The sequence below is a fragment of the Cetorhinus maximus genome, chromosome 22 (genome assembly GCF_964194155.1).
Source record: "Cetorhinus maximus chromosome 22, sCetMax3.hap1.1, whole genome shotgun sequence".
NCBI classification, from domain to species: Eukaryota; Metazoa; Chordata; class Chondrichthyes; order Lamniformes; family Cetorhinidae; genus Cetorhinus; species Cetorhinus maximus.
Genome location: NC_135900.1, coordinates 47708582 through 47735193, shown reverse-complemented (window position 1 = coordinate 47735193; position 26612 = coordinate 47708582). Strand labels below are relative to the sequence as shown.

The 26612-nt window shown below is 42.2% G+C and overlaps 1 protein-coding gene across 1 annotated transcript in view; it reads left to right on the top strand.

Annotated features, from left to right (window-relative positions):
• The first annotated feature begins 8243 nt into the window (after nucleotides 1–8243).
• cacna1c (calcium channel, voltage-dependent, L type, alpha 1C subunit) overlaps nucleotides 8244–26612 on the top strand; it is a 1337968-nt gene continuing 1319599 nt past the window's right edge. The window contains exons 1-3 of the mRNA XM_078568241.1: nucleotides 8244–8640; nucleotides 9438–9762; nucleotides 11215–11320. Coding sequence (XP_078424367.1) covers nucleotides 8592–8640; nucleotides 9438–9762; nucleotides 11215–11320 — 480 coding nt within the window. The 5' untranslated portion in view covers nucleotides 8244–8591. The remainder of the gene's footprint in view (nucleotides 8641–9437; nucleotides 9763–11214; nucleotides 11321–26612) is intronic.

Here is a 26612-nt window from a genome sequence, read left to right as displayed (position 1 = left end):
TGTGATTGGGGATAGTATGGGAGTAATTGAAGTCCAAATTTTCCCATACACCTACCCCAGTGGCAACTTGCAGCTGTTTGTGGTTCCTTTCCATATCATGCTATGTGATTGCCATCACCACCTTCCATCCAAAAGAAAAGGAAAGGGGGACAAAGAAGCAAAAGACAGGAGCTACAAACAGAAGAGGTGAGACAAAAACATGAGAGATAGAGAGTTACTGTAAGATAAAAACAATAGAGATAGGTAAGAAAGAGACTATGTCTACGGTTGAGTTTTATACTTTTGCTGAGAGCTGTGTGACTGCTTCCCTATACTAAACTCTAGTGTCACCCATGCTTTCAAGTTCCAAGACTTCTTCCATACTAGTCCCACCAAAGCTCAATACATCTCAATGTTACCAAAGGCAAGGATTACTCCCCAGCGAGGCTAAACCTTATTGCTTTTCGCAACACTGATAACTACCTACCTTAAATTGGTATATCTTGCAAAGCATCTTGCTGTACATGTTCAGTTTTAAAAATTACGAATCAAAAATATGCATGTAAAGAAACATATGGAATTTATTCTCCAATGCATTATTAAAATAGAATTTGAATTATTGTTACTGTAAATCAGTGGTCTTGATGCTACTGTTACTTGGTATAACAATCCTATTGTAATAAAACAACGTGTAATTAAGTGAACAAAATGCTGCAGCAAGTCTGCAGGTAATGTATGTTAACTTTGTGTATGGTGCCCATTTTCTGTGTGACACTATAGGGTGAAATTAATCGTCAACAGAAATGCAAATTGGCAATGATTAATTGATAATGCATTTGACACACACAATTTATTTTCTTATGAAAAGAAAATCGGGTAAAGTCTAAAGTGAGCTGCTGATTTGTTAACATTCATTTTGTGCTACCGCTGAGGACCAATTTTACCGCCATGCTTCCTGTATACATTAACCATCATCATTTATAAATAGGGAAACCAAATGTCAATATTTTAGCACAATTTGTTGATTAACCAATCAATTCACTAAAAATGATTTCTGAATAAAATTTGTCTACTTTCTTTCCATTAAGTTTTCTAAAATGATAGTGATTATGCAATATATTATCGCATAATCAATTTTATCCATTGAATTTTTTTTGGTACCTTTCACATAGAACATTAAGTCTATAGCACAGAAATAGACCATTCAGCCCAATTGGTCTATGCTGGTATATATGCTCCACACAAACCTCCTTCCACCACACTTCTTTTAACCTGATCAACAGAGCCTTTGATTTCTTCCTCCTTCATGTGCTAATTTAACTTACTCTTCAATGCATCTGCTATTTGTCTCAACTACTTGTGGTAATGCATTCCACATTCTTGCCACTCTTTGGGTAAAGATGTTTCCCTTGAATTCACTATTGGATTTATTAGCAACTATATTCTAATCATAGCATCTTTAGGTGCCCCCACAAGTGGAAACATTTTCTTCCCGTCTACCCTATCAAACACTTCTGTTATCTCAAAAACTTCTATTAGGTCACCCTCACGCTTCTCCTTCCTGGACAAAAGAGCCTAACCTGTTCAATCTTTCCTGATAGTTATAATCTCTCAGTCCTTGTGGATCATTTTTGCACCTTATCCAAAGCCTATATATTCTTCTTATAATATGGATTACTGTACTCTGCCAGTACTCCAAGTGAGGTCTAACCAAGGTTCTAAACAAGTTTCACATGACTTCCCTGCTTCTCAATTCAAGCCCTCTAGAAATAAACCCCCGAACTTGGTTTGCTTTTTTGATGGCCTCCTTAATCTGTTGTTACTTGACCTGTGAATCGGTACTCACAAATCCCTTTGCTTCCCCCACCACATTTAGTCTTTGACTATGTAAGCAGCAGGTGGCCACCTTATAATTCCTACCAAAAGGTGCCCCCTGTGGCAGGTTGGTTGCTCTCTAGCCTCTGAGTCACAATGTTGTGAGTTCAAATCCCACTCCACCAGTTAAACACAAAAATCAAGGTGGAAACTCCAGTGCAGTACTGAGAGAATGCTATGCTGTCTTTAAGATGAGGAGTTAAACCTTGTGGCACTATTGCAAATAAGAGCAGGTGAGTTAGTCCCAGTCTCCTAGCCAGTATTTATTTCTCAATCAACATCTCAAAAACAGGTTATCTGATCATTCTTACATTGTTGTTTGTGGGAGATTGCTGTGTGCAAATTGGCTGCCACATCTCGTACATTAGGGGCAGAATTTTACGCCTCGCAGGTGGGCGCGCGCCCGACCCAATTCGGTGTAAATTAGTGCGGGAAGACATTGGGTGAGCGTCCCGATGTGATCATGCACACACGTAATCTTCAGGTCGGCGGGCGCGCGCAGGTGTCAGAGCCGTGCCTGCCATCAATTAAGAAGCCACTTAAGGCTATTAAAAACCCAATTGAACCCGATTTTACGTTCCCCGTATGATTTCGTGCTCATCGCATGGGCAAAACGGGCAGGTGGGCAGCTCACATTTTGCAAAACCTCCTCCAAGGGCAGGATAAAAAGGGTCAGCGGTATGGCCAGTATAAGTAGTGAAGAGTTTAGGAGATAGTTTGCTGCTGGTTGCTTATTTGAACTTGACAGCTTCATCTCTGTTCTGAGCTTCATTCTTAGCATTTCAGGACTCATTGGTGTCTCCAGGGCCCCTGGAGGATTTTGACCATGTGGACCCTTCCATGGATCAGACAGCCTTCTGTTACACTGGTAATAGATATTGTGATCTCCACTGGTGGCACCACCTCTGAGGAGGAAAGGAGAGGAGGCCTGGTGTCCCAATGCAGCTTCCAGGGGAGTGACCTGTGGGAGGAGAGGTGCAGGCACAAGGGGTGCAGGGCCAGCAGGTAGTCCAAGGTGGAAGGGGCCGCAGAAGACTCCACTATCCAGCTGCCAGGGTTTACATGCGGTGATGCAGCTACCTCAATATGTCCGAGATGCAATGCTGAAGGAGGCTTCACCTCTCCAGGGAGACCATGACCTCCATTTGTCAGATGATTGGGCCTGAGATCACCTCCAACTATGTGGGTGGAAACCCCATGCCAGTGGCTCTGAAGTTCACAATGGGCCTCAACTTTTATGCCTCCAGGGATCAGTGTGGGGGGGGGTGGGGGGTGGGGGGGGGGGGGGGGGGGGGTCTTTGTGGAATGTCCCAATCAGCTGTCCACAGTTGCATCAAGCTGGTGACAGAAGCTCTGTTCAGGCGGATATGGACAAGGCCAGCCAGGCTGAGCGAGCCAGTGGCCATCAAGGTGCCAGCAGGTCAGTCAGGTGCCTTTGTCAACAGGAAGGGATTTTACTCCAGATAAGTGTGTGACCACAGGACACAGATTCTGCAAGTCTGTGCACGGTACCCTGGCAACTCCCATGACGCTTATATCCTCAGACATTCCCAGGTGCCGAGGCTATTCAATGCTCCAGCCCGACTGGATGGATTTCTACTGGGTGAGGAAGGCTATCTGTTGCAAACGTGGCTTATGACACCTCTCCGCCACCCAAGAACAGAGGCTGAGCAGCATTATAATAGGAGTCATGCCTCCACAAGGGTGGTAATAGAGAGGACCATAGGTCTTCTGAAGATGCACTTCGGATACCTGGACCGTTCAGGGGGAGCACTACAATACCCCCCAGAGCAGGCGTCAGCATGGTGGTTGCATGCTGCGCTCTGCACAATCTGGCACTGGCAAGGGGGGACCTACTGGAGAAGAGGATTCTGGACAGAGCTCCACAGGCCACAGTGGATGAATCCAGTAGTGAGTCAGAAGAGGAGCATGGTGAGGAGAACACCGAGGGTATGGAGGCAGACCTCTGGATCCTTCAGGGAGGCAGGGGCACCAGGGACACCTTGATTCAATGCTCCTTCAGCTAAGCTGCCAATGATCTGCTTCCACCTTATGCCAGGGCTGCCGCCTCCATCCCAGATGTCTGAAATGACCCTTTCATTTGAACCCAAAGTCCACGCAGTGCCTGTGCAATAAAGCATTACATACTGGCGTATCCTGCACCAAAAAATAAAAAGGCGAAGCATAGTCAGGCCATTAGGACAAAGACAAAATTTATCTCATTTTGATAATGCAAAAAAAATTAACAGAACCTCCTCTGGTCCTCATTCCCAGACCAGTAAACATAAACAAAACATTACACAACAGAAGATCGCCTGTGACCAGTCCCTCTTGTGCTCATGGTGCTTAAACTTATGTCGGTGAGTGCTATGTCTTGGTGCCTCCCCGCACCCTGCTGACAGCGGCATTGGAGGCAGCCTGCTAACTCTGGTGTCTTGATGGCCTTGATGACCTTGGCAGTCGTTCTCCGGCCAGTGGAGCTGGTCCCGGCAGGGAAGGAGCGGCCAGTCATCGCAGCCTCATCAAATGCCACAGTCACTGGCAGAGGGGTGGAAGAGCTGCTCCCATCATCCGGAGTGCCGATAGGAGCCTGCAGAGACGACAAGCAGCTCATGCACCAATGTGAGGTCGCTCTGGACCTCCCTGCTCCCCATTGATGGACGGGCAGCTAGGTGGGATACTGGGTGCCTCATCCATCTACCACATTGGCATTGACTACCTGAGGTTACTGCCTGTGTGAAGGCTTGCAGGTCCAAGCGCAACCCCAGGAACCCCTGATTTTGTTCCTGGGGCTGCTTCTCCATGAGAGTTGCCACACTCTCAATGGAAGAGGCAGTGCGCTCGACCATGAGGGTCATCGCAGTGCTTATGCTCCATATGGATTCCTCCATAATGGATCTTGGATCTCAGTCACATCCTCCTGCACATCCCGCTGGACATCCAGCATTTGCCATCTAATGGACAACTCCAGAGGCTCATCATCTGCCTTCGACCGAGCATCGTCCTGGTCTCCAGCAGTCATCTGTCTGCTGGTGTCCTGGGCACACTCTGCCTGCTCTTAAAGTGAGTGTGAAGTGCCCTCACTGCTGTGCTCCGACATTCTATCTGAAGATCTAACGCCCGCCAAGGTGCTGGTACCTGCGCCGGTGCCTTGTTCAGAGAGCGGGTGTGACGTATGTGCATGTGAAGCCTGGAGGTCCTCTGGCATCAGAGGTGGCCCTTTGGGGTCCTGCAATTGAGTGCATGCTGGCGAATCTAAGGGAGAACACGTCATTAGTTTAAGTCATCACACTGTCACTGTGCATGCCAGGAACCCTGGTGAGACAATGGAGATCTGCATCATGGTGCCATCATCTTTCAATGATCAATAGGGAATCCAGTTTTGAGGCTCCCATCAATGAAGAGACTACATTGGAATGTTTGCACCATCTGAAACTCTCACCTCTGTGCACAGCACTCTTACCTTCGCCTGACACCCTAGCCTCTCCGCGAATGGTTGACATAGTGGCGACTCTCCAGCTCCAAGGCATCATGCTCGAATCTGGATAGGATTAGGAGATTTGGGCGACCTCTGCCAGTCCGCGACCTTTCAATGTTATGGGTCATCTTCTCCAGAAAGGATACTCTACTCGCTGTGCCATTGCAACCTGGCCAATCACACCTGAGGAACATCTTGCAGGGCACATCTGAGTTGTGACCCTCGAGCCGCAAGGCACTCAGTCCAAGCAGCAAGTGTTCACCCATTTGGCCAGCTCTGGTGTCATTGACAATAGCGCTCAGACTCTTAATACCCCTGAGCTCCACGGTTGGGGGGACGGCCACTTCACTTCAACACCCTGATCTGTGCCAACATGGTACTTACCCTTCCCATGTGCAGCAGGTTGTTAAACCTTTTGCAGCACTGCACCCATGCACAACGTCCTGGCTGCTGACCTGTGCTGGCACCTCCCCCCAAGCTCTTTTTGTTAGGTGTGGTGGCTTCCTCCTTCCATCTCTGGGGACAAGGGTGTCCTCCTGGCAGCCACCTCCACCAGGAGAGGACCACGAGGCATTCATCCGAAAACGGGCGGGGCGGGGGGGGGGGGGGCGGTGGGGAGGGTGCGCGAGTGCCCACCCAACCTGCCCTGCCCTCCTGCCTGGCGCCTCCAGCTGCACTTGAGGTCCTAACTTTGGTCTTCAAAACACTGCAAATATGTTCTTCCCTGGCAGCCTTCAAGGAGTTGCCTGTGACGTTTTTAAACCACCTGCCAGGTCACCATTAGACCCGGCGGCTGACAGGCCTTTGCCTGGCCCTTCCCAACCCTTGAGAAGACATGCTTCACGCTGGGTGGGCCTTAATTAGCCAACCAGCATGAAATCGCGGTGGGGGTTAATCACAGTCCCGCAGATCAAGCGTAAAATTCAGGCCTGCAACAGTGAGTATATTTCAAAGGTGCTTCATTGGCTGTAAAGCACTTTCAGATGTCTGCTGGATGTGAAAGGTACTATATAAATGGAAGTCTTTTTTTTCTTTTTCAAAGTGCACCAATTCCCACTAATTTATATTGAAATGCATTTGCTAATTGAAAATCAAGTTTATTAATATTTTGTTTAATTATTTGACTTCAAGGTCTCAACCTGGGCTTCAATTAGTTATATTTTTCATGAGAGCAGTTGAGTGAAATCAAAAGCTTTGGTTTATTTTCACTCTTTCTCAGTAAACAAAGCCGTTAACATCCAAAATTAGAATTGATTTTTAAAAAAATCCTTATGCAATTATATGTAGCAATTTTCCTACACCATCCGGGCATCTGAGCATCCTATTTGCAGAACTTTCCAATATGCAATCTGTGCTATCTTAATATATTGCATGATTTCCCAGGGCACATTAGTAGATTTCTGAGTTGAAGAAAAGTAGGTGTCCACTTCATCTCAGGATTTGCGATTTTCTTTGCTTTTAAGAGTCTTTGAGAGAAACTAGAGATTGAATTCACAGTGCTATATTTTATATATATCTCACATTTAAAATCAATAAAAGCCTTTTCTCTTTACTCCCATGATTAATACATCTGTAATTTGCAATGTTACGGTCTTTTAACAGATACGAGAAATAGATTTCAAGGTGTAAAGAATCTAAGTTTGTTTTTGTAAGTGATTTGAACCTGGCAGGACAATGAGTTTGAATTTTTGTTTAATTTATTATCCACACTCCTGGGTTAGTATTTAAGCTAATTACGTTAACACAAAAATGGCATGGGCAAAAATCTATCAACTTTAAAATAGAAAAAATAGCATAAACTTACTTAACTGAGCATAAAAAACAATAATTTAGCATTAAAGGTGATTCAGCTAGCATGAGAAACAAATAATTAACTGCTATATAAATAAAGAAATAGCCAGAAATGGCAGTACAGGCAGTGTGGTGATACTGCAGAATATGGGGTTGTCGGATATAGAGGGGGAAGGGTACAGCTAAGTGACATTCTACTTAAGATGAGATAAAAGTTACATCCTGGTGTAGTTTGTTACAAGGTTCATATCCCAATGCATTTTGTTCCAAATTGAATGATTGTGAAGTAAAAATAACATGTATTCAGCTGCACAAAATAATCTAATAGATTTAAACCCATACCCACCTATTTCAAGTTCAATTTACTAACTAAATTGGCCACAATCCTGCAACAGCACAATTTATGCACAAAACCTTATTTGATTCCACCCATTTATTTATTTTGTTTCTTACTGATTTGAAAATTCTAGCTATAATTATTTAATTGGAATGTTTACGTGTTATCTTCCTGGGCCCGAGGAGCTGGTTTCTGTTGCTTCTGGTTTACTTATTTAGAGGTAAAAAAGCTCACCATTGCTTAAATTGAATTCAGTACTTAGTGACACAGTTCTTAATGAGCAGTAAGGAGATTTCCAGTAATTTAGTTTCTGATTGGCAGGTATCTATGTCTTTTCCTTGGGATTTGTGCTTCAGAAATTCATTTAGTCTTAATGCTGTTTTCTTCTATCGTTTATATCAACCAAAAGTCATAGGCAAATTTTTGTTCGCTATGACTTAATACAAAATGTATACACAGGAAACATTTTTATTCAAAACCAATTGGCAGGGGGAGAAATAAATCTTTGTGTTTCTACAAATGTATTATCTTATATTTGCTTTATTCTTCCATTTCTCAATACAAAAATGAAAAATATCAACAAGTGAAATAAAACATAGGGTTAAGCCAAAAGAAGAAAACAATTGGCATGAGCTTCTTGCTTTTCTTGGCTCAGGGAGACGTTGCCCACTTGCTTATTTTACGTCACGATTCCATAAACTGTTTCCAGGCACTGGAGAAAAAATGTGCTTGGTTTATTTTACACGTAAGAACATCTGGAAACAGTCAGGAGATAGCGCTCAGAGGACTCCTCCAGTGATCGCAGGGAATGGCCTGCAAGACTGCATGTTTTCTTTTCCCCGTCTATTTTCCACGCCTCGTTCGGTCGTTTTCGTTACTTTTTACCGATCCTCTCTCATTTAACCCTCAGAGAGCTGCCCTGGATATTTTCTCTCCTCCCATAATTTCCACTGAATAGAGTGAAAGCGAGCTTGGAATGTGTATGATGTGCTCTTTGTGAAGCCCCGGATGTAGTCAGGATGTGCTGTGAGAAAGAGGGAGGTAGAGAGGATCAGTTACTTGCGTTTTATTATAATAATGGGGATCAGGTAATAAATCGCCGTTTGCGGAGCAAAAATCTGGCGTATTTAAATGCTGAATGAAAACAAGAGGATGTATATTCCCGAAGAAAACCATCAAGGTAAGAACTGTGAAATAGAGAAAGGGAAAGAGAGAGAGAAAACGAGAGGAGCATCACAAATCTTATTTCCATGAATATAACCGGTGGGTGTTTGGGTTGTATGGCAACATTTAACAGACAGTTTGGCAGAATAATATGTTTTATGCAACGTCTTGCACTGTTTTCTCCCAAAGATTGATCTGCAGACATGCATGGTGAAAGATTCGTTCGAAGTAGTGCTGCTGCACATGTATTTCACATGAAATTAACATGCGATCAAGTTGTCCAGATGCCTTTTAAAAATTGCTCTTTTATAGTTAAATACTATATTTATATATGGGGAATGTTTGGCGATTGTATCGTAAAGGTAATACGAACGGCATCTATATTTGCCTTCGAGGTTTTTTTAATCGAGCTCCCGGATGAATCATTATTTCTTGAACTATGGACGGAGATTTGTTTTTTTTTCTTCAGCTTTTCTGTAATCATTCGCGAAGGAAATGGCTCCACCATCTGTGAAGTCATGATTTAAAGTTGCAGTTTTTCCTTTTAATCTCAAATTTCGGAACATTTTAAATTATAATATATTCTATTTGCCTAATCGTTTCACACATAGGAAAAGTTATTTATCTGTGATGCAATATTCTTTTACTGTTTTGATTCGAAATCCCCAACAGACTTCACTTGACTGAAAATCGGAGAATTATCAGGAATTGGCAGCAAATAATTGGAAAAAATACTGCAGGTTAAATGATATGGTGTATACATGTCTAAAATTTTATACAAGATTTTCTTGATTGATTTTTTTTATATTCCAGGCACCAACTATGGTAGCAGCCGGGCAATACTTGCCCATGGCCTTCCCAATGCCAGGACGGACGGTCTGGCTCCAGAGCACATCCCAAGTCCGGGGGCTGCCTTGTCTTGGCAGGCGGCCATCGACGCGGCCAGACAAGCCAAAGCCGCCGCGATGATGGGCAACAATATGGTCTCTACGGCCAACTCAACCCAAAGGAAAAGGCAACAGTATAGCAAGCAGAAAAAACAAGCTAACGCCGCGACCACACGTCCACCACGGGCTCTCTTCTGTTTGACTCTCAAAAACCCTGTGAGGCGAGCATGCATCAATATAGTCGAATGGAAATATCCTTTAAGATAGGAAATAATGGGAGAATTTCGACCAGCTAAACATTATAAAAATGTTTGCAGGCATGAAGGTATGCAAAAAGATGCGCACAGCCAGATTGAAGTGCTTATGTACATAGATGCAAAGCGCACATAAGCGCAAGTGATGGGTTGGTTTTAGGAGGCTTTGGAACCTTTTAAAGACCCTATATGTATTTGGGTAGTATTTTTAACGCAGTAAGATATTTTAAGGAAGGCTATCAAACAAAATCTTATAACTAGATATTCGGAGAGGTGATGAGGTCATGGAGGAATTTGAAAACATAGATGAGGCTTTTAAAATTGAGTCATGGACGATTGCGCCCCAATGCAGATCGGCAAGCCACAGGGCTAATGGATGAATGGAACGTGAGAGTTAGGACACCTTGCAACATAATTTTGGATGAGCTCAAATCTTCAGAGGGTGCAAGGTGGGAGGCCAGCGAAGAGAGCATTGAAAAGTCTCGAGGGAGCAAAAGTATGAATAAGAGTTTCAGTAGCATTTGAGCTGAGGTAGGGGTGGTGAATAGTGATGTTACAAAAGTGGAGGTAAGTGGTCTTGATGATGGAGAGGATGAGGTTGCAGGCTCAGTTTAGAAGATTGTAAACAGTCTGATTTAGCCTTGAGCAGTGGCCAGGGAGGGGCATGGAGTTGGTAGATAGGAAATGGAATCTGTGGTGGGGAGTGGAGACCGTTTCTCACCAGTGATTAATTGGAGGAAGTTTCTGTTCATTCAGCACTGAATATTGAATAACCCCATTGACAAATCTGGGGGAGGGGGAGGGGTTGAGAGTGGCGGTGAGATCCAACTGGGTGTTCTCAGCATATTTGTGGAATCTGACTTTTTTTGGATGTCCATTGCTGAGGGGCAGCATATAGATGAGAAATAGAAGGTGGGCCAGAATGGATCCTTGTAGGATTCCTGAGGTAAAGATGCAGAAGAAAAGTCCTGAGGTAAAGATGCAGAAGAAAAGTCATTGCAGGAGTTTTTCTGATTATGACTTGATAGTTAGCAATGGAACTAGACAGTGCACATCCATGTGCTTATATGCTTACTTGGAGTGATCTAACAATGAATGATGAAGTTGACATGTTCGGGAATACTTCCTTTTTGTTTTCCAGACTTACACTTAACAAGAATAACAGTTTTCTTTTCAAAGACATTGACGCGCATATAGCATTTTCAATAGCTACAGACTCCACGTATCTTGTAGGACTAAATAAAAACTGGTTCCTAAATAAAAGCGCGGGTTTCTTTCTGACATGTAATATTCTAGTGCCTTTCTTATTTATTTGGGACGTTCCTGGTGAATTCCAAATTATACTTCCTGCAAGATATATTTAATTCCAAACAAATAAGATGTAAATCTTTGCTTTCGGGTTGTAGTTTATTTTTCTAATTACAATGGCTCCTTAACTCTTAGTCTCAGGCCATTCGAAATAATTATTCTCCTAACTATTTTCGCTAATTGTGTGGCCTTAGCCGTCTACATACCTTTCCCAGAAGACGACTCGAATGCAACCAATTCCAATCTGGTAAGTTCAAAGTGCTTCCATTGTTATTCGACTGGGGTGTTCTGTGGTATGTTTTGAAATCAGGAAGTGTGTTTTTTTTAAATGTATCAATTTATTGTAAGTGGCTGTCATTGGCTATGTTATGCATTCTTGAGTAATATTGAAAATTTGGTAGCGATTTCCCCTCGAGTGCTTCGTAGTGAACGTAAATTATTTCTTTTGGGTTTGGTTGGTGGTGTTGAATGTGACTGACCCCGGGATGACCGCTCTGCGCGTTGGCAATGGTTTGACTTTTAGTTTGGAAAGTGTTCTCAGCTGGCTGTTATGTTTACCTACAGCGGTGATTAAAAAGACGCGTTATACCTATTGTGAAAATTTGTTTATGTATGTAATATTGGCGATCATTTAATACTGTCGCACGTTTTGAAATGCGGCTTTGTCTGAACCATTCGTGAATGGTATATAGGCAATATTAACAAATTGCGTCTACTGTAATCTGATCACCATAATCCGATTGATGATGAGTTTGTTAGTGGCCCGTAAAATGGCGGCCTGTTCAATCGTCTCTAATTGCTTTCGGCTCTGTACTTTTAGGGGAAATGTTGGAGAGATTGTGAAGATTTGTTATTAAATGTATACTTGACAAATAGGGAAAATCCTAGAATGCTGCCATTGATCTGAAATCAATGAAATCAAATAATTGAAACAATGTAAGCAATGTAATAACATAGATAAAATGGTGAACATTGCCTACCGATTTTTTAAGTGACCAATATTTCTAAATCTTTCTAAAAAAGGAATAATTAGGATGCTTACCTATATGTTTTGTCAAGAAATCAGTAGCTTATTTTAGTATGTCAACAGAACTAGTTTAGTTGTGTAATCTTGATACATTTATACATCTTGGTATTTGTTTACATCGTTCTATATTTAATACGTTGAATAAAATTTATGCCGTGAGAACTTTGTTTGCTGCTTTGGAGCATAATTTTATACCTAGCTGTCGATCTCTCTTAAATTTTAAGAAATATACAATATTGTGGCATTGTCGGACAGCCATCTGCAGAATATCCTTAACATATTAAGTCAAATGACAATGACACAACCGTAAGAACACTGCTGGTTTCTAGCATTTAGAATATCTTAGTGCACGTCAATATCTATAACATTCTAGCAATGACATTGTACAATTGGCAGTTAATTATAAGTAGTTTTAATTTTGGACTTCAGTTGATGTCGCAGTTCACATGAACAAAAGATTTATTTTTTTCCCACTGAATCTGGAATCATTGCTCTCTACCTTAGCAACGGTTTCTGCATTCCAAGTGTGGCTTTTGGTTTCGTAAGTATGTTAGAAACCTAAAGGATTACAAACATATATGTTTTCATCAATATGCAATAATCATAGATTCTAATTTCCATGGTAAGAAACTATTTTGAGACAAATAATTGCATTTATTAGAGTTGAGTTTCAAAGCTACAGAGGGGATATTTTACTGGCAAGGCTGTATTGCCTATTTCCAGTTGCCAGAAGGTATTGAGTGCCTGCTGCTACGAGTCAAATGAGCTGACCCCTTTCTGACCCCAGATACACCGGAGGATCAGGAACATTGTTGCATTTCTGCTGGCGAGCAAATCTTTGGGACTTTTGAGGCATTAGTCTTTGGCAGTATTGGGGAAGGAAATTCCAGGTTGGCTACATAAAGGATAATCATCCAGTTCGTACTGTGAAATGATTTTGGGCTTTTGAGGTAATGCCGAGGAATTGGCAGACTTGTGAGAGGGATCCAGTCCTTTTGATAGCACGTAAACCCTTTGATCTCCGTGGAGGGGAAACGCGGGGTTATGTAGGACCATGAAAATCTGAAGTTTATCATAACTGGTAGCTGGAAATGTAAATAATTGTCTTGCACGTGGATCCCTTGTCATAAATTTTCCTGTTGTTGCATTTGAAGTTATTGGGTCCTTTGGTCTCACCCACTGCAGAAAATCAATGGTATGTATTTTTGCTTTTGTTTAGTGGTGTGTACACGCTCTCTTGTGTCATATCTTGTATTCGCCCACATGCTGACTTTATTTGAAAAAAATAAAATGCACTCAGTGCCTCGATTTACACAGAAAATTGATATTTGGACCAACAGGTTCATGCTTTACATGAGCCTCCTCACACCCCTCTTTATCTAATTTAGTATCATATATTTCTTTCTCAAGTGCTTATTTACCACTCAAATGCATTTCTGCTATTTTGTCCAACTACTTGTGATAGCAAGTTCCACATTCTAGCCGCTCCTATTTTTTCCTGGATTCCCTATTGGTTTTAATCGTGACCATCTTAAATGTATGTCCCCTACCCCCACAAGTGGAAACATTATTTTCTATTTCTTATCTATCAACCCTTTCATAATCTTAAGGACCTCCTATGTCAGTCTATCTCTCAGTCTTCCAGAGAAAAGCCCCGGCATGTTCAATCTTTCCTATAGATATAATCTCCCAGTCTTGGTATCGTCCTTGTAAAGTTTTATTTCTTAAAAGTCATTCAGTATGCTATATTTGAAATTTGTTTTTGTGTTTTCATCAAATTGCTTTGAAAAATAATTGATCACAAACCACTGGAAGTTAAAGGAAAATATTGAGCAACCATTGATGTATACTAGGAAATTGGGTACACTGTGCATGATGAGACTACATGATTGAAATTAAGATGACATCAGAGCTCGGACAAAGACCAGGCTTTTGGGAGAAAATGAAAACTATGAAGGAGAAATTTTAAGAACTACAAGGACAATTCAATGGGTAAATTCTTGTTTACTTTATTTAAATACTTATTTTGGACATTAGGAATTTCAGTTCTTGACGGGGAAATATAATATATAAATATACATTCTGGAAGCATTTTGAGTGGTTTCTCGGAAACAGTAGCAATCATGGTGCTACTTATGTTTTAGCAACTTTGTGTCACTGAGCAATGCCTTTTAATGTTGAAAGGCCTATCACAGCCACTTGCAGGATTAACAGGCACTGCAGATACTTATCAATTTTGAATATAATACTCCATACATTGAAATTAATGCATGATATAGATGAATTTGAATCCATATCAAAACGTCTAGCATATTTCTCTGTCTGGCTTTATTTTTGTCATGGTCCTTCTGTAAATCCTCTCCACTAGCCCATCACTTGCTTTCTGTACCTCTCTCTGATCACATCATAAACTTGGTCTCACACCCATTCCATTATGTGTTTGTGTTCCCGTTTTCTCTCTCTCTCTCTCTCTCCACGTCAACTCTCACTCTATTTTCCATCCCGTCTCTCTCTTGCACTTGTTTTTAATGAAGAATGATCTAGAAAGTTGATTGTGATACTGGAAAGGATGAATGTGACAGTTCGGAAATGCACACACTGGATGTGCTGTTTTTACCATAGTAAATCTTGTGGCATTGGTCATGGTGAGTCAGATAAATGGATTGCTTATAGCGACCTTTATACTGTGCAGTACAGGACATATTAATCTGCTGTTATGGTAAATTTGGGTGAGGTTGAACTTCAGTTGCTCATTAGGCTGCCCATCACAACTTAACTTTCCTGAACTCTTATTTAATTATGATTAGTAAGGTAATTTAGAAGTTATATACATTATGGTTTCAGTATAAAATAACTGCTTTTTCTAATATTTTGAAGTGCAACTCAAATTTTAAGTTTGCTTGAAGTCTGGACAGTGAATCTGCACTAAATTTACTACAGTATCCAGTAGAAAATTAGACCTTTAATAGTGGATTTCCTCTGGAATTTCTCGCTGAGTTGGAGAATAATGTTGTTTGTAATTTACAATATATTATTTACAGTGAATATGAAATTGCAATTCTGTAACACAGTAAAGTTAGAATGCTAGTAACTTTTTGTTTTAACTTTGATCATTATGTTTACTTCTGTAGAAATTGCAAATTAATGGCCTTGACAATATGTTTAATTATATAGTTAATTTGAAATCTTGGTTACAGTGAAATATGATAACAAATATGTCTCATGTTACAGCTACTGCATATAGCAGAAATAGGTAATGGGAAGCTGCATATGGTTGATTATATTGGGAGAGTGAGCCTGAGATTTGAGACCACCAGGAAGGGAATAGTGGGTCTGGGCGATATGGGGAGGAGAACTGGTGGGAAGTCATTGAGTGTGATAGCACTAGTAAGGCGGAGTCTTGGATTATGATCATTCCTGGGAGGCCTGGATTTGAAAGTGTTGTGTCGGACTAGAGAGCATCCTGGCGTTCAAGAACACAGGAAAGAGGAAGCCAGGGTGTAGTAAAAGTCAGAGATAAAAACAAAAACAAAAAACTACTGCGGATGCTGGAAATCCAAAACAAAAGTTAGGTTGACCTTAAACTGTATAATCAATGAGACCAGCCCTGAGGACTGTGGGGTGGGTTTTGGGAACATAGAAACGAGCGTAGGCTATTCACACTCTTGAATCTGTTCTGCTATTCAGTCAGATCATGGCTGACCTGTACTTGGATTGCATTTACCAGCCTTTGATCTGGATTAATTGATTGCCTTAACGAATACAGACCTATTGATCTCAGTTTTGAAACTTTCAGTTGAGCAAACATAAATAGCCTTTTGTGGGAGAGTTCTATATTTTTACTATCCTTTGTGTGGAAAATATGCTTCCTAATTTCACTCTAGCCCCAATTTTAAAATTGTGATCCATTGCTTTTAATTGCCCAGCCAGAGGAAATCGTTTTCCTGTATCTACCCTATTGAATCACTATATCTTTTTGATCATCCTCAACCTCCTACATTAGAGGAAATATAAGCCAAGTTTAGGCAAGCTGTCCTCAAATTTTTAATCCTTTGCACCCCAGCATCTTTCTGGTGAATCTCTGCTGTATTCCCTGCAGTGCCAATATATCCATTGTATGTTCTGGTGTCAAAACTAGCTGCAGTACTTCAGATGGGGCCTAACCAAGACATTGTACTACTGAAACATAATTTTCTCCCCTTTGTGTTATAGCCCCCTTGAGATAAGTTCATTCCATTAGCCCTTTTGATTACTTTTTGTTGATGTGATACTCTGGACTTCCATCTAAGTGCTTGCTTGCAGCCTTTTTATCAGGACAGTGAGTTCTTCTGAAATCTTCTTGCTGACCTATTCATTTTATCACTGCACCCCCACTACCTTAATGTGGGTTTTGCTTGCTTCTGGTCGGTTCTGGAACTCCCCATTCCTTCCTTTGTTCAAGCAGGAGTTATTATGCTGTTAAATGTCAAATTATAGAAGCTTGGGGAAAAACTTTTCAAATGTTCCTTAACAGACAAAAACAACATGCTCAAAACATTATATTAGTTTACTTCTAAGAGCTATTTTAGGAGTGTGGGGAAAAGGTTAGCAATTGCTCCTTTTATAAACTAACACACACAAAAAAGGTACACTCAGCCTGTGCACCAATTTCAATGCACAGAACAATTTTGCATCATGTAAATAAAATTCCTTTAACAATTGTAGATCAGCCAAAATGATTATACAGCCAATTAAGTTTTTGAAGTGTGGTGATTGTTGTATTGTAGGGAAATTAATTGTACTCTATTATGCTAGGTATTTGGCCTTTTTATTTATGTGCATAAAAGTTTTGAGAGTATTGGGCAAATTTCAGAATTTTAAAAGTTTTGGGTTTTTTTCATGATAATTTACGATCAACTTCTGATCCGTAAACAGCAGTTTAATACTGACCAGTAATATTTCTATTGTCTGTTTATTTTAGTGGGACAAACCTTTTTTTTTCACTCATTCATGGGATGTGGGCATCACTGGCCAGCCCAGCATTTGTTTCCCATCCCTAATTGCCCTTGTTCAGAGGGCATTTTAAGAGTCAACCACATTACTGTGGGTCTGGAGTCACATATAGACCAGACCAGGTAAAGGACAGCAGAGTTCCTTCCCTAAAGGACATTAGTGAACCAGATGGGTTTTTACAACAATCGACAATGGTTATCATCAGACTTTTAATTCCAGATTTTTATTGAATTCAAATTTTACCATCTTCCATGGTGAGATTTGAACCCTGGTCCCCAGAGCATTAACCTGGGTCACTAGAATAGCAGCCCAGCGACAATAGCACTATGCCACCACCTTCCCACCTGATAACGTTTCTCCACGTTAGCAGCAGAGTAATATATTATGTGTTTCATTTTGCTGGTGTCATAAAACAGCATATCTTCCAGTTTTCTGTGAGCCAGTTATGGGCATTCCACTAGTATATCAATCATTTTTTAAAAAAAGTTGACAACTTTTGAAATTATGCCACAAATCTTTGACAACATCAAACTCTCCCAGGTCAGCTTCGGCATGGTAAATGTCCATAGTAATGCTTCTAATCTGTCTCTTCAAAGTAACTTGTTCTAGCCAGTGTCAAATTTAACTTTGGTGGGGGGGAGGGGGTGGGAAATTGGCATTAACCATACAATAGGGTTAGAAAGTTAAGTCTGTAGCTGTATAATTGACCCACTGCTATTTTAAAGGGGGGCCTACGGTTTGCCAGCCTGAAGCAACTAATAAACTTTTATTAATATGCAGACTGGAGTCCTAAGCTATACATCGGGTTCTCGGGTGAGAACTGGCTTAGTGCACAACCCACGCTGTATCAGTCATTTCCACAGTCAAAATAGCTGAAGGGCCCAACAAGGATTTTATTTTTGAGGCCAGGAGGAGCAGAAATGACAATGGCTCCCCACACATACTTTGGGGTCTTGGTCAGATATTGGTCAACTTGAATCTAGCAAGCTGCATCAAGATGACTGGAGTGTCATAGATAGTTTTATGTTATTGAGGCTGTGGCCTTAAAGATTACAGCCACACTTTGGTACTATGATAGGGTGCTGACAGTGAGCAACCCTAACATTCAAAATTGACCTTGGAGATGGACAGTACATATTCGCTATTAAATGTTTAAGGGCCAGAATCAGTCTGAGTTATTAGTCTTGGCCTTTGGATTACTAGGCCAAAAGCATAACCATTATACTGGCACACAACGTTAGAAAGTTCTGTCAACCCACAGTTAACTCTGGCTTAATATGTCTCTCCATTGCTATAGTTGGACTTCTGCAGTTGCTCTCTGACATTCCACAGTTCCACAACCTGGCAACATGGTGGTGCTGTGAAACAGGTTTTGAACTTCTAGTATACTGGCCATATTGCCTACCTCTGAGACAATTAACAACATAACTTTTTTCGTTAACTTTCCCACAGCTTTCCTCAGGTCTCCGGATCTCCCATTTTACCCACTTTATGAGCTTGCTTGCCTATTCACAATTACAGCTAATGTGACTTGTACTTAGGCTTCCCATTTTTAGCCTTTCAGTCTTTTTGGGCCCACAATTTCAGGCTTTCAATTTCAATTTTTCTTCTGAGAACTATTAGTCTCTGAATTCCTAATTCTTTTACCAGTCTACGGTTGTTGAACTTCATGTGAGCAGTGCAATGAGAGACAGATATTTACTACAACAATAAGTTGAGTGAGAGAGTGTGCAGCAACACCAACCTGACTGATAACACCAGCCAACTTAGTCTACCAAGCCTGTATCCCCAGTGCACTCCTACAATAGTGATACCTGGACAATGTATGCTAGGCAGGAGAAAAACTGAATGGTTTCCACCTTTGTTGTCTCAGACATATCCTTGACATCTCTTGAAAGCAAACTTACAAGGAATAAGAGTGGACTGCAAAAATTTCTGTAAGTATATAAAAATAAAAAGATTAGTGAAGACAAATGTAAGTCCCTTACGGTCTGAAACAGGAGAATTTATAATAGAACAAGGAAACGGCAGAGCAATTAAACATCTACTTTGTTCTGTCTTCATGGAGGAAGACACAAATAATTTCCCAGAAATGCTAAGAAACTAAAGGTCTAGTAAGAAAGAGGAATTGAAGGAAATTAGTATTACTAAAACAATAGTGCTGGAGAAATTAATGGGACTGAAAGCTGATAAATCCCCAGGGCCTGATAAACTACATTCCAGGGTACTAAAGGAGGTGGCCATGGAAATAGTGGATGTGTTGGTTGTCATCTTCCAAAATTCTGTAGATTCTGGAACAATCCCAGCAAATGTAACCCCAGTGAGGGAGAAAACAGCAAATCACAGACCAGTTAGCCTAACATCAGTAGAGAAAATGCTGGAGTCTATTATAAAGGATGTGCTAACAGGACAGTTAGGAAATAGCAACGGGATTAGACAAAGTCAACATGGATTTATGAAAGCGAAATCATGTTTGACAAATCTACTGGAGTTTTTTGAGGATGCATCTAGCTGAATAGATAAGGGAGAACCAGTGGATGTGGTGTATTTGGATTTTCTGAAAAAGTCCCATTTTTTGATAAAGTCCCATATAAGTGGTTAGTGCGTAAAATTAAAGCACAGGGGATTGGGGGGTAATGGCATGGATTGAGAATTGGCTAGCAGACAGGAAACAGAGTAGGAATAAATGGGTCTTTTTCAGAATGGCAGGTGGTGACTAGTGGGGTACCACAGGGATCAGTGCTTGGGGCCCCAGCCATTCACAATATATATCTAATGATTTGGATGAGAGAACCAAATGATGACATGAAACTTTGTGGGGATGTGAGCAATGAGGAGGTTGTTAAGTGGCTTCAAGATGATTTAGACAGATTGAGTGAGTGGGCAAATACATGGCAGATGCAGTATAATGTGGATGAGTGTAAAGTTACCTACTTCGGTAGGAAAAAGAGAATTGCAGAATATTATTTAAATGGTGTTAGATTGGGAAATGTTGATGTACAAAGGGACCTGGGTGTCCTTGTACACCAATCACTGAAAGCAAGTATGCAGGTACAGCAAGCAGTTAAGAAGGCAAATGGTATGTTTGTCTTAATTGCGAAAGGACTTGAGTACATGAGCAAGGATGTCTTACGCAGCTCTACAGGGCCTTGGTGAGACAACACCTGGAGTATTGTGAGTTTTGGTCTCTTTACTTAAGAAAGGATAAACTTGCCATAGAGGGAGTGCAGCGAAGGTTCACCAGACTGTCTCCTGGGATGGTAGGATTATCATATGAGGAGAGATTGAGCCGACTAGGCTTGTATTCACTGGAAATCAGAAGAATGAGAGGCGATCTCATTTAAACATAAAAAAGTCCTGACAGGGCTGGACAGACTGGATGCAGGGGTCATATTTCCTCTGGCTGGGGAGGGGGGGGTCGATAACAAGGGGTCACAGTCTCAGGATACGGGGTAGACCATTTAGGACTGAACTGAGGAGTAACATCTTCATTCAGAGGGTGGTGAACCTATGGAATTCTCTACCACAGAAGGCTGGAGAGGCTAAGTCACTGAATATATTTAAGAAGGAAATAGATAGATTTCTGGACTCTGAAGGCATGAAGGGTGTGGGAGTACGCTGTTGAGATAGAAGATCAACCACAATATTGAATAGTGGAGCAGGCTCGAAGGGCTGAATTACCTACTCCTGCTCCTGTTTTCTATGTCTATGTTTCTCGGACAAAGTCACTCAGAGGTCCTGGAGCATGCTAATTCCATCAGCATATACTCATCGCTAAGAATGATAGCCGTGTACCCAAAGACCTTCTGTACGGTGAACTGGCCACTGGGTCATGACCACCTGGGTATCCATACCTCTGCTACAAGGACACCTGCAAGTGAGATATAAAGATGGTGGATATTTACGCAGATAACTGGGGGATAGTTACTGACAGCTGTGACCTTTGGAGGCTGACTGTTTGGAGGGCCATTGGAACAGATGAGCAGAAGCAGCAAGCTCAGCTAGCCGAAAAGAGGGCCCAGAGAAAACAGAGGCCAGTAAATCTGCACCTTTTCAGCCCGCTGTCTTCCTCTGCAGGATATGTAACAGAGACTGCCATGCCCGAGTGGGGCTCCTGAGTCACACTAGACCATGCTGAGCACAAGAGTTGACCATCACGGCCATCTCATGAGATGGAAGGCTGCCAATGAGATCAATGATACTATCACATTCCACGTGTCAAACTTCAAAGAATCATGTTTTGTTAAAGAACAGAAACAATCTGGAAAAAAAGCCAGTCATTTACCCAGCGCATGAAATTTACAAGCATGTTACAACCTGGCCTCACCTGTATTTGCTTCAACAGCCATTAGATTTTGCTGCATTTGCCACGGGATGTTAACTTGAGGCCTATTTAAGTTTTTTTTTAAAGGGTAATGTGTGACACTATCTGTGTCTCTCTTGCACGCATTTCCTTTAATTTTTACAACATTGTATATTTTGAATGAAATAAAAAAAATGCAGAGACCAAAATTCATAGGAGGAGATGCACACATGAAGAGGAGAGAAGGACAGAATGGTTGCAGCACAGAAGGAGGCCATTTGGCCTGTTGAGTCCATGCCTGCTCTCTGCAAGAGCAACTTAGTTAGCCCAAATCCTCTGCTCTTCTCTGCGGCCCTCCAAGTTTATTTTCTTTTATGGTACTTATCCAATTCCTATTTGAAAGCCACAATTAAAGCTCGCTCTTGGAGCATCACACCCTTCCAAACCCTAGTCTCTCTTTCCTGCCCAACCAAGATCCAATCCTCCAACCCTAAGTCTACCTCTCCCCCTCCTTTTCTGAGACGTGAGTTTACTCGGACAATTCAATGGAGTAGAATTTCTTGGATTAGAATGAAGTGCTAATTCTTTCAATCTAGGACATTCTACCCCATTATGTTATTCCAGAGCACTTGGGAATATACAGTACTGAAAGGGGAAAAAAAAGCATTTTGGCCCATTTACTTAGTCCCAGGATTTATGACATAACTGGTTAGACTGTATGAAACACAAGGACAAGGTTTCATCTTTCAATTATGTGCCCTGTAGCCTTCCAGACTCAGCAATTACAGATCTAATCTCAGCCCCCATTTGTTTTCCTTTTCTTTGCAGATTTCGGTTTTAGTCTAGTTTTCCCCTTGTTTTGGCATTCTACCTTTCACAGGTCCTCTAAATGCATCTTTTGTTTCTTTACTTGCCCATTACCACTATCTTTGACACTGTACCACCAACTCTTTTGTTGTTAAAAAACAAAAACAGAACTACCTGGAAAAACTCAGCAGGTCTGGCAGCATCGATGGAGAAGAAAAGAGTTGACGTTTCGGGTCCACACGACCCTTCAACAGAACTGAAGTATAGTTAGGAGAGGGGTGAAATATAAGCTGGTTTAAGGTGGGGGGCGGGGGGAGAGAAGTTGAGGGTAGGGTGGTTGTAGGGACAAGCAAGCAGTGATAGGAGCAGATAATCAAAAGATGTCACAGACAAAAGGATCAAAGAGGTGTTGAAGGTGGTGATATTATCTAAGAAAAGTGCTAATTAAGAATGGATGGCAGGACACTCAAGGTACAGCTCTAGTGGAGGTGGGGTGGAAAGATTGACAAGGTATTAGTTGTAGATTTAAAAATAATGGAAATAGGTGGGAAAAGAAAAATCTATATAAATTATTGATATAAATTATCTCAATTTCTCTGCTCCTCTCACCCATTCTAACCTGTCTCTCTCTGAACTTACTGCACTCCGTTCTCTCAGGTCCAACCCCGACATTATCATCAAACCCACTGACAAGGGTGGTGCTGTTGTTGTCTGGCGCACTGACCTCTACCTCGCGGAGGCTGAGCGTCAACTCGCAGACACTTCCTCCTACCTCTCCCTGGACCATGACCCCACCACGGAACATCAAGCCACTGTTTCCAGGACTGTCACTGACCTCATCTCCTCTGGAGATCTTCCTCCCACAGCTTCCAACCTGATAGTCGCCCAACCTCGGACGGCCCGCTTCTACCTCCTACCCAAAATCCACAAACGGAACTGTCCTGGCAGACCGATCGTGTCAGCCTGTTCCTGCCCCACGGAACTCATTTCTCGTTATCTTGACTCCCTTCTCTCTCCCCTTGTCCAGTCCCTTCCCACCTACACCCGTGATTCCTCTGACACCTTACGTCACATCAACAATTTCCAGTTCCCTGGCCCCAGCCGCTTCCTCTTCACCATGGATGTCCAATCCCTCTACACCTCCATCCCCCACCAGGATGGTCTGAGGGCCCTTAGCTTCTTCCTTGAACAGAGGCCCCAACAATCCCCATCCACCACTACTCTCCTCCGTCTGGCTGAACTTGTTCTCACACTGAACAATTTCTCCTTTAACTCCTCTCACTTCCTCCAAATAAAAGGTGTGGCTATGGGTACCCGCATGGGCCCCAGCTATGCCTGTCTCTTTATGGGGTATGTGGAACATTCCTTGTTCCAGTCCTACTCCGGCCCCCTCCCACAACTCTTTCTCCGGTACATCGATGATTACTTCGGTGCTGCTTCATGCTCTCGTCGGGACCTGGAAAAATTTATTAATTTTGCTTCCAATCTCCACCCCTCCATCATTTTCACATGGTCCATCTCTGACACTTCCCTTCCCTTCCTTGACACCTCTGTCTCAATTTCTGATGATAGACTGTCCACCAATATTCATTACAAGCCTACGGACTCCCACAGCTACCTCGACTACAGCTCCTCACACCCCACTTCCTGTAAGGACTCCATCCCATTCTCTCAGTTCCTTCGCCTCCGTCGCATCTGTTCTGATGACGCTACCTTCAAAAACAGTTCCTCTGACATGTCCTCCTTCTTCCTTAACCGAGGTTTTCCACCCACGGTGGTTGACAGGGCCCTCAACTGTGTCCGGCCCATCCCCCTTGCATCCACCCTCACGCCTTCTCCTCCCTCCCAGAAACATGATAGGGTCCCCCTTGTCCTCACTTATCACCCCACCAGCCTCCGCATTCAAAGGATCATCCTCCGCCATTTCCACCAACTCCAGCATGATGCCACCACCAAACACATCTTCCCTTCACCCCCCCGGCGGCATTCCGTAGGGATCGTTCCCTCCGGAACACTCTGGTCCACTCCTCCATCACCCCCTACTCCTCAACCCCCACCTATGGCACCTCCCCATGCCCACGCAGAAGATGCAACACCTGCCCCTTCACTTCCTCTCTCCTCACCGTCCAAGGGCCCAGACACTCCTTTCAAGTGAAGCAGCATTTCACTTGCATTTCCCCTAACTTAATCTACTGCATTCGTTGCTCCCAATGCGGTCTCCTCTACATTGGAGAGACCAAACGCAAACTTGGCGACCGTTTTGCAGAACACCTGCGGTCTGTCCGCAAGAAACACCCAAACCTCCCTGTCACTTGCCATTTTAACACTCCACCCTGCTCTCTTGCCCACATGTCTGTCCTTGGCTTGCTGCGTTGTTCCAGTGAAGCCCAACGCAAACTGGAGGAACAGCACCTCATCTTCCGACTAGGCACTTTACAGCCCTTCGGACTGAATATTGAATTCAACAACTTTAGATCTTAAACTCCCCCTCCCCCAATCCCCACCCCGTTTCCTCCCCCTCCCTTTTGTTTTTTTTTTGTTTTCAATAATTTATATAGATTTTTCTTTTCCCACCTATTTCCATTATTTTTAAATCTACAACTAATACCTTATCAATCTTTCCACCCCACCCCCACTAGAGCTGTACCTTGAGTGTCCTGCCATCCATTCTTAATTAGCACTTTTCTTAGATAATATCACCACCTTCAACACCTCTTTGATCCTTTTGTCTGTGACATCTTTTGATTATCTGCTCCTATCACTGCTTGCTTGTCCCTACAACCACCCTACCCTCAACTTCTCTCCCCCCGCCCCCCACCTTAAACCAGCTTATATTTCACCCCTCTCCTAACTATACTTCAGTTCTGTTGAAGGGTCGTGTGGACCCGAAACGTCAACTCTTTTCTTCTCCACCGATGCTGCCAGACCTGCTGAGTTTTTCCAGGTAGTTCTGTTTTTGTTTTGGATTTCCAGCATCCGCAGTAGTTTTTTGTTTTTATCTCTTTTGTTGTTAATCTCTCTTATCTTTTACCTTATCACAGATCCTTTCTTTTGTTCTTTTTCCATCCTTCCCCTTTTTGCTAATTTAAAACCTATTACATTTCTAACTTTTCCCAGTTTTGATGGAAGGTCATCGGCCTGGAATGTTAACTGTTTCTCTATTCACCGGTGGTGATGATTTACAGCATTTTTTGTTTGTATTTCATACTTCCAGCAAGCACAGTATTTTGTTTTTGTACTAGAACAGGATCCATTGGTATGCCAAATCTAGTGCCTCTGGTTTTAAAGTGCTTAATCTCTGCCCGTGCATTATTTCTTGCTGCAATTGTGTTTTACACAAGAAATAGGAGAAGTGGAGCATATGGCCTTTTGAGCCTGCTCCGCCATTCAATATGATCATGGCTGATCTTGAGTCTCAACTCCATTTTCCCCACCCGCTCCCCATATTCCTTAATTCCCTGAGACACCAAAAATCTTTCTATCCCAGCCTTAAATATATTCAGCAATGGAGTATCCATAACCCTCTTGGGTAGAGAATTCCAAAGAGTCTCAGCCCTTGAGTGAAGTACTTTCTCCTCATCTCAGTCCTAAATGACTGGCTCCTTAACCTGAGACTCTGCTCCCGTGTTTTTGTTTCCGCTGGTTGGGGAATCTATCTTTCTGCGTCTACTGTAGCAAGCCCCTTCAGAATTTTGTAGATTCTCATGAGATTGCCTCTGATTCTTATAAACTTCAGATAATATAAGCTCAATTTAGTTAGCCTTCTCATCATAGAACAACTCCCTTAGCCCAGGGACCAATTTAGTGAACTTTCACTGTACTGCCTCCAGTGCAAGTATAATCTTTCTTAAATGTGGTGACCAGAACTGCACACAGTACTCCAGATGTGGTCTCAGCAAAAGCCTGTACAATTGTAGCAAAACCCCTTGCAATAAAGGCCAACATGCTATTTGCCTTCCTAATTGCTTGCTGCACCTGTATGCTGACTTTCTTTGCACCTTGCACAAACACACCCAAGTTTCTTTGAACATCAACGTTCATAAGTTTTTCAGACCTTTTAAAAATATTCTGCTTTTCTATTCTTAGACCCAAAGCAAATAACTTCACATGTCCCTTCATTATACCTCATTTGCCACCTTATTGCCCACTCACTTGGTTTGCAGCCCACACACAACTGTCCTGACATTGCTGACTCCATTGCAGAGGTGACATCCTCCCCCCACCTTCCTGCAATTTTCATGGAGTTTGCCTACTAAAATGAGCCCACGTAGCTCACACCAGATCAGAGATGTCCTGAGCCATGGGGGAACCCTGTTCTGGAAACAGGAACCTTTAGACAGGCAACTTCAAAAAATGTTGCTAACTTCACATGTCAGTGAAATGCTGCATGAGCTGTATGATGAGTTAAAT